Source organism: Ammodytes marinus, assembly GCF_949987685.1.
Source record: "Ammodytes marinus genome assembly, chromosome: 14".
Classification (NCBI taxonomy): Eukaryota; Metazoa; Chordata; class Actinopteri; order Uranoscopiformes; family Ammodytidae; genus Ammodytes; species Ammodytes marinus.
In genome coordinates this window covers 16,302,206-16,311,598 of record NC_137218.1, presented here as the reverse complement: position 1 = coordinate 16,311,598, position 9,393 = coordinate 16,302,206, and the positions used below count along the sequence as shown (strand labels likewise).

The 9,393-nt window shown below is 38.2% G+C and overlaps 1 protein-coding gene across 1 annotated transcript in view; it reads right to left on the bottom strand.

Annotated features, from left to right (window-relative positions):
• Positions 1–2,388: 2,388 nt before the first annotated feature.
• cfap54 (cilia and flagella associated 54) overlaps positions 2,389–9,393 on the bottom strand; it is a 55,368-nt gene continuing 48,363 nt past the window's right edge. The window contains exons 51-53 of the mRNA XM_080041445.1: positions 5,049–5,195; positions 4,823–4,943; positions 2,389–2,785 (exon numbers count right to left, since the gene is read on the bottom strand). Of these exons, the coding sequence (XP_079897571.1) occupies positions 2,658–2,785; positions 4,823–4,943; positions 5,049–5,195 (396 nt within the window). The 3' untranslated portion in view covers positions 2,389–2,657. The remainder of the gene's footprint in view (positions 2,786–4,822; positions 4,944–5,048; positions 5,196–9,393) is intronic.

Genomic DNA, 9,393 nt, shown 5'->3' with positions numbered 1-9,393 from the left:
TAACCAAATGTTTTAAATTAATTTATCTTCTGGGTTTTAAAGATAATATTTTTCCATTGTAAAGATGAAAATCTGCATAAAGCTATTCCACTTAAGTCTTTCAATCAATGATAATGTTAATGTGTTGATTATTTGTGATTTTTCCTTCAAAATATGTGCTGTGATGGTAATGACTGTGTGATGGAAATGACAGAATGTGACGGAAATGATATGTGACAAACAGTAATGTTGAATATTGTGTAGCCTATATGAATGAGCTAATAACTTGTTTTTGTAACTGTTTTAGTTCATATGCATATGTTTCAGTGATAAGCCAAATGAAAAGCATTTATAACAACGCCATTGTCATTTCTATCAGTCATTTCCATCACAGTCCCTTCAAAACATGAAAAAGGTGATGGAAATGACTGTTGTGGAAATTACATTTTGTCACATTTCTTAAATTATCTGCTTTTATACTGGCTTGTAAATGTCCTTTTTAGAGTTAGCATTAAATACACTCAAAATATACAACATAAAATGTTTATTTTCTCATAAATTAATCATTTAAAGGAAATATGAGTTGTTTGGAAATGACAACCAATAAACATATTCTTGATTTAAGCAACCTTTACATTGACTTCTACGGTTGTCTGTTCCCTCCATGGAGCTGAATGTCTCCTCTAGCCATTGGCTCTACTGTCACATGACTATGCTGTGATCACCTAGTACACAAACCCTAAAGAAACCTCCCATAATTCACATTTTGTTCGGTGTGATGGAAATGACGGTGAACCTAAGGGACAGGTCTTTTAATAAAATAATACATAAAATACTAATATTTCTTCAAATCCATCATACATTTAATTAAAATACACCTTTGTTGTATTATTAAATGTTTAAAGTAATACTATATCAGTATTGAATTTTACAATTAAGCAAGTATGTCCAAAACTGGACCCAGGGACAAAGGATATATAGCCAAAACCACATATAAAACACAACTTTTTGTATAATAAAAATATTGACTGGTCTACCATTTATTTTTCCAAGAGTGACCCTTATACCATTAAAGAGTTCACATTTCTATGGGTCATATCAGCTTCTCTTCTTTGCTCCAACGTATAATAGCTATACGGTACACATAAGCCCATTTGTTTCACACATTGGGGTTAAAAGTTTTAGTTTTTATAAGGGTAGCATAAATGTAGGCTACAAGTTAAAACTTCACCAGGGAGAATCTCATTTAGCATTTTGATGCCATTAAAATGCCACCTATTTTGCAAAATGCACTGTTTTCATGGTTTTCCAACATAAAATGGGTCCCCTGTGTGACTTGACTCCACAGGTATGAGAAAAAAACAATCCTCTATTTTCCACCTTACTATCTCCACTTGTGATAACCCCCTGCCCAGATATGGCCAATCAAAGCAGACTGGGCTTTTTGTAAGGGGGTCTTAAACAGGACCTAAAAAAGGTGTTTCTGACAGGGGCTGAAAAGAGGAGATTTAGCCATGGCACTGTGAGCAATAAAGGGGTTTTGGGAAAATACACAAAAAAAACTTTCACAAATTATAATTCTGAACCTGAAAATTTGCTTAATATGTGACTGTTTAGTGGTATGACCATTCCCTGCATTTTCCTACTACTGGTATGTCCACATCTGGTTCCCATAACCAATATTAGCTATCTACATTTCTATCATTTAAAATGGAAACATTATAGTTTTCAACTAAAATCTGTTAATATGTAGGCAACACTACACTAGGTAAAGTTGCTTACATTTCTAAATCCTACGACTCTCTGGGCTTCACTGCACAATGTCAGTGTTGTGTCGACAAAATCAGTCTCAGTTTAAATGTATTATTTTATCTATATCATAAACATCATCAGCTTATTTATACCTTCATTTGATGGATCAGTTTCTCGTATCAGATGTTCAATATGCCTTGACTTTAAGTCACTGTATTGTGATCCCCCTGGATTTTGGTGTTTAAGATATATTAGGCTCCCAACCTTACATTTGAAATGTAACTTTAATCTCATCATGTGTTTTCTTTGACACTCATGATAATGTTTGTACTTGTGTTACACCTGTATTCAATATTGATCTTAACAGAGTGATTATTTTATGTAGACGCTCAGTAGGTTTTATTTAATTCCAAAGTATACAAAATACACCATTGACTCCAACTGTATACTTTTTTAAAGGGCCAATTTGCCCTGCAGTTCAACAGACATCTACAGAATTACATTTTATTTGATAACTCTTAGGGCTTTCTTGGTCTCCATTTACTGCCAACTTGCAGATTGCAAATTGTGAGATTGGACAATGAAGAATGATGAGATACAGAAATACATAAATAAAATATTTAACATCATCATTTCTCATTCTAGACAAAGGCCATTTTCAAAAATGATGGTCAACATATTATTCCCACATTTGTATATAGCCATGGCAATAGTCTATTAGCAAACAGTATTCAGCTTGTATCTACTATGTTTATTACGTAATGTTTCATTACATCAGGTAGACAACAACATTCTTGCTTTCTTTAACAAAACAAGTACCCTAGGAACAGAAACAACTGATCATGTTGCTAAGAGCAACTCACAATGGGTGTCCTTCTGTTCTGGCTATCTGGCTGAGCATGTAGGGCTGGAAGTGCTTGGGTTGCTCAGAGACTGATTGGTGCTAGAGAGTCTGTGTCACGATGACATGACGGGTGTGATTGCTGCCTGGATATGGACTGTGTTGACTGGGAAGAGGCTGGCCTTTTCACGGCGGTGAGATCCTGGATGTGAGCTGCAAAAACAATGCAAGTGAGACATTTTTTAACTTTGCATATAGAGTGTAGTGTGAAAGTTTGTGAACCCCTTGAGCCTTTTGAAATTTTATTTATTTTAACCATTATTAATTCATTTTTTTCAATACCAGTATTTTTTATATGAAATAACAGATGTTATGTTTATCAATTCAAAAATGTTCTTTTCCAGAAATCAATTGTTAAAATAGATAAAACAAATGATTTGACAAAAGTTTGTGAACCCTGAGCTGCATTGCTTAAATCTAGCAGGGTAAACACAATCAGGTGGGCCAAACTGATTGATGAAACAGACCAATGTAATGAGAGATCTTTAGGGAAAAAATTGGGCGCCACTAGATAAAACAAAGATAAAACCAGGTCAGTTTAGGCCCACCAAACTGAACCCATACAGGTCAGACATGCTCAAAGGGTAAAAAATCTCAGAAGATCTCAGGAATAGAGTTTTGATGTTGCACATTTGTCTGGGGACAGCTATACATTCGTATAAAAAAGTTTGAGCTCCATCGGCCCACCGTGAGGTATATCATCTACAAATGGAGAGCTTTAAGAGTGACTTAACATCTGCCTAGAAGTGGACTTCCTTCAAAAATATCCTCAAGCGCCACAAGAAAAGGGATTTTTCAGGTAAAAGCCAACCCACACATTACATCTGGAGATTTGCAGACCATTTGCCACCACCATTATTCACTTGGGAGAAGGTTCTCTTGGTGGTAGGCAGAGTTGCGTTTTTGCCCAAACATGGTGGTTTTGGTTATGACCAAACAGTTCAATTTTGGACTAATCTGTCCACAGAATAAGACTTCAGGTATCTCCAGGTGCTCTCTGGCAAAGGTGTGACAAGCAGTTTTGTTCTTTTTTGAGAGCACAGGCTTCTTCAGCAACCCTCCCTTGAAAGCCATGTTGACTGAGTTTTCTTCCTATTGTGGAACCATGCACAACTGTCCCAGATGCTGCAAGAGAGGTCTGCAAATCACTAAATGTAATGTGTGGGTTGGCTTTTAACTAAAAAAATACTTTTCTTGTGGCGCTTGAAGATATTTTTTAAGGAAGTCCACTTCTAGGTAGATGTTCAGTCACTCGTAAAGCTCTCCATTTGTAGATGATTTGCCTCACGGTGGACCGATGGAGCTCAAACTTTTTTTAAATTAATTTATAGCTGTTCCCAGACAAATGTGCAGCATCACAACATTCCTGAGATCCTCTGAGATTTGTTTCCCTTTTAGCATGTCTGACCTGTATGGGTTCAGTTTGGTGAGCCTAAACTGACCTGGTTTTATCTTTGTTTTATCTAGTGGCGCCCAATTTCTTCCCTAAAGATCTCTCATTACATTGGTCTATTTCATCAATCAATTTGGCCCACCTGATTGTGTTTACCTGCTCGATTTAAGTAATGCAGCTTAGGGTTCACAAACTTTTGCACATACAACATTTGTCAAATAATTTGTTTTATCTGTTTTAACAATTGATTTCTGGAAAAGAAAAATGTTGAATTGATAAACAAACATCTGTTATTTCATATAAAAAATACTGGTATTGAAAAAAAATTATTAATAATGGTTAAAATAAATAAAATTCCAAAAGGCTCAAGGGGTTCACAATCTTTCACACAGCACTGTATGCACCAGAGATGACACGGTTTGGAGATTTTCCCATCGGTTAATAAACTAACATCTGTATCTTATTACCAGATACACATTTTATTTTTTTTTTATTTTTAAACCTTGTTGACTCGCTGCTCTGCTCTCAATAATTAATCGACAGATTACTTGATCGATAATAAAAATATTAGTTAGTTGGACATCATTAACCAATTTGCTCCTTGCACCTCCAGAATCACATTCCTCCAGTCACCTGCCTGCCTGCCGGCCTCTCTGTTCACTATGCCAGCTAAGCCAACACCTGCTACGCTCACGCCAAACCTTTGACACCCCAATCATCTTGTCCGATCGTGACAATTTGTGCTGTTAACACAGAAATGGAAAAAGTATTTTGCAAAAGAAAAAAAAGTTATTTACCAATACGCAAATTGTTCTGATCCAGTAAGTTGAGGTATGGGAGGTAGATATTGCTGGGTCCAGGAAGAGCGAAACACATTATTCCATCTTTCAACACCACACTCTGACCAAAAACATGAAGCTGAAAGAAATGAAGAAAGAGCATAAAATGTTAATATTTGAAGTTTTACCTGCTTTCTGAATACTGATGCGTGAGTGTACGTAGGCTATGCAAATGTTTGTTTACCTGCTTTTTAAGTAGTGTCTGTGTCAGTTTTAGAAGTGTGGTACTCTGAAAACCCCTCAGGTCACTGAGCAGCAAAGTGGCTCGAAACAAAGTCACACTGGACCCTGGTGGCATGCAAGTCCGTCCTGACAGCAGACTCACGGCTTCCTACTCACATGCATACAAAAAAAGCACAGCAGCATTTTTTATTGATTAATGGACTTGGCACATTTTTAATGACTATCATATTAATTGCAGAGTAGGGAAATCGCACAATAATTGTGTTGTACCTTGTTATTTTATTATTTTGCTACTGGAATGATACAATTTAATTTCAGAAAGAAAAAGTGAAATATTTGTCTTAATACACAACAAACCATATTTTTTTGACCAAAGACTTTTTTTGGGGTCGCGACTATGTGCAACAGTAAAGGCAAACGGTTTGTGTATTTTAAGAGGGTGTGGGGTTGGGAGAGGGCAGTTTCTGTCCAGATAAAGAGAATTTCAGTCAGCCTGTCAATCACTGCGTTACCATGGAGCTCACTGACGCTTATGAAATCACAATAAACAACCTGTAGATATGAAGTCAAAATACTAATAATGACTAGGCCTACCTATTTAATACTTTAATTGTTTCTAATTGATCTAAACCATGGAAGATGGTAGGGCTGCTCGATTATGAAAAAATCATAATCATGATTATTTTGAGTAATCACATTGTGTTATCACGATTATTAAAGAGAGTTAATCATTGATTTAAGAACATTATGCATTTATATTACTTTTAACAAGGTTTTTTTCTAATAACACCATGACTTTGGACTTTAAACAAAGGCTGTTCCTAATTGAACTGAAAACAGGTAGAATAGAAATAGGCTAAATAAGTTAAACATATTTTTAATAATTTAATAAAATAAATATGTCAAAATAAAAATAACCAGTTGTAAATGGTAAGGCAAGGCAAGGCAAGGCAAGTTTATTTATATAGCACAATTCAAACACAAGGCCATTCAAAGTGCTGTACAGGGGCAAGATTAAAATACATAAAACACATTAGAAGACATTTAAAAGCGAATGAAAAGAAGTAAAACATTTAAATAGAATAAAAAGTACAGGTTAAAATGGAAACAGAAAAGTCTTCAGACTCGATTTAAAAGAACTGAGGGTTGCAGCAGACCTCAAGTTTTCTGGGAGTTTGTTCCAGATATTTGGTGCATAAAAACTAAAAGCTACTTCTCCTCGTTTAGTCCTAACTCTTGGGACTGTAAGTAAACCTGTCCCAGACGACCTAAGGGCTCTGGACGGTTCATAACGTATCAGCAGATCAGTAATGTATTTTGGCGCTAAACCATTTAGTGCTTTATAAACCAACATCAGTATTTTGAAATCAATTCTTTGAGTGACAGGAAGCCAGTGTAAAGACCTCAGAACTGGGTTAATGTGATCCACTTTTTTGGTCCTAGTGAGGACTCGAGCTAGCCTGGTTCTACCAGACCATCGTACTCATTTCATTTGTACAGAAGGTCTGGAATCGCTCAATTGACAAACGTTAACTCACTTGAAGGCGGGTGTCTGTTGAAGTTTAAAACTATTGGATCTGCCCAGTGCCACTCTGGATCTGCCAACCAACCATGTCATGCGCCGGCTTCTGAGCCACTCCTTCTGTTCGCTGATTGGACCGGCAGAAATCTGTCCGGAGAAAACCTAAGAATATACTGCACACCCAGACTGACTACTGAAGGGAAATGAAAATTGAGCGGAAGTAGTAGGCGGGCGGTGCCAGGCTAGACTCGAGCAGCAGCGTTCTGAATTAGCTGAAGCTGTCTGATAGATTTTTTGGAAGGCCTGCAAGGACACTGTTACAGTAGTCAAGTCTACTAAAGATAAATGCATGGACAAGTTTTTCTAAATGTTGCTGAGACACAAGTCCTTTAATTCTTGATATGTTTTTAAGGTGGTAGTATGCTGACTTATTAATTGATTTAATGTGTTTCTTGAAATTCAAATCGGAGTCTATGACAACACCAAGATTTCTGGCTTGGTGTGTGGTTTCTAGCATAACAGATGTAAGCTGTGCGCTGACTTTTAATTGTTCATCTTTGGCACCAAAGACAATTACTTCAGTTTTGTCGTTGTTTAATTGAAGGAAATTTTGGCACACCCAATCATTGATTTGTTCAATGCACTTACTCAGTGCTTGTATCAGACTGTAGTCTCCTGGTGATATGGTTATGTAAATTTGTGTGTCGTCTGCATAATTATGGTAGCATAATTTGTTCTTATTCATAATCTGAGCTAGTGGGAGCATGTAGATGTTAAACAGAAGAGGCCCAAGAATGGAACCTTGGGGGACCAAGCATTCAATATGTGTCCGCTCAGATGTGAAATTGCCTATTGACACATAGTAGTCTCTGTCCTTAAAGTAGGATTCAAACCAGTTTAGTACAGTTCCAGAAAGTCCAACCCAGTTTGCTAGTCGATCTAGTAATATGCTGTGGTCAACTGTGTCAAAAGCGGCACTGAGATCCAGTAAAACTAAGACAGAACTTTTGCAACTGTCTGTGTTTAAGTGGATGTCATTGAGGACCTTAACCAGAGCAGTCTCAGTGCTGTGGTGTTGTCGAAATCCTGACTGGAAAACATCAAAGCAGTTGTTCATTGCTAAGTAGTTATTTAGCTGTTGATAAACAGCTTTTTCAATGATTTTGCTTAAAAATGGTAGGTTAGATATGGGCCTATAATTGTTCATGAGAGATGTATCTAGATTGTTCTTTTTTAGGAGTGGCTTGATGACTGCTGTTTTCAGGGTTTGTGGGAATACACCTGTCCGAAGGGACATGTTGACAATTTGTAGAACATCTGAGGCCATACAGCTAAAAACAGTTTTAAAGAAGCCTGTGGGAAGAATGTCAAGGCAACAGGAGGAGGAGTTCAGGTTTTGTATAATGTCCTCCAGGTTTTTGTGGTTTATCAGATAAAATTGTGTCATTTGATTTGGATTGATTTTAAGTGGGCATAGCGATAACATATATGTTGAACTTGAATCAAAAGGATCTGACTTCTCCAAATTCACTGAGTCACAGTTATGTTGAAGTATCTATGTCGGGTCTAAACTGCTAATCATTATGGTTGAGAAGCTAAATTTGTCCATGGACCACATATGAAACAGTGCCAGAAGAACCGTCCCAGAAATGTGACAGTCTTTGGTCACACGTCAACTGTAAAAAACGAGCCACTCAGTAGAGCAAGCAGCCGTGATCGTATAGTGGTTAGTACTCTGCGTTGTGGCCGCAGCAACCCCGGTTCGAATCCGGGTCACGGCAGCAGTTGTAAGCTGTACTCCTGCAGTGTTTTTGACAAAACTTATTTGGTTGAAGAAGATAGCTGGACTCAATTTCCGAGGTGATGCCCCATGTTTTCCCTCTCAAACAGTGGTTTGACCAGCTGTCTACACAGTTTCCTTCAAAATAAAAGACCACGGCTGTCTGGCTGCGTGGCTGTGAGAATAACGCAGCGACAGGCAGGGCTAGTGGCGCAATGGATAACGCGTCTGACTACGGATCAGAAGATTCTAGGTTCGACTCCTGGCTAGCTCGTTGCGCACTTTAGCTTGTGAGTAGTTTGTTCCCCGTGTCCTGCCGCACAACGCTGTTTGTCAGAAAACACTACGACTTGAGAGGGGAAAAGTACGTTTCCTCCCAACATGGAATCAAAAGCATCTGACTTCTCCAAATTCACTGAGTCACAGTTATGTTGAAGTATCTATGTCGGGTCTAAACTGCTAATCATTATGGTTGAGAAGCTAAATTTGTCCATGGACCACATATGAAACAGTGCCAGAAGAACCGTCCCAGAAATGTGACAGTCTTTGGTCACACGTCAACTGTAAAAAACGAGCCACTCAGTAGAGCAAGCAGCCGTGATCGTATAGTGGTTAGTACTCTGCGTTGTGGCCGCAGCAACCCCGGTTCGAATCCGGGTCACGGCAGCAGTTGTAAGCTGTACTCCTGCAGTGTTTTTGACAAAACTTATTTGGTTGAAGAAGATAGCTGGACTCAATTTCCGAGGTGATGCCCCATGTTTTCCCTCTCAAACAGTGGTTTGACCAGCTGTCTACACAGTTTCCTTCAAAATAAAAGACCACGGCTGTCTGGCTGCGTGGCTGTGAGAATAACGCAGCGACAGGCAGGGCTAGTGGCGCAATGGATAACGCGTCTGACTACGGATCAGAAGATTCTAGGTTCGACTCCTGGCTAGCTCGTTGCGCACTTTAGCTTGTGAGTAGTTTGTTCCCCGTGTCCTGCCGCACAACGCTGTTTGTCAGAAAACACTACGACTTGAGAGGGGAAAAGTACGTTTCCTCCCA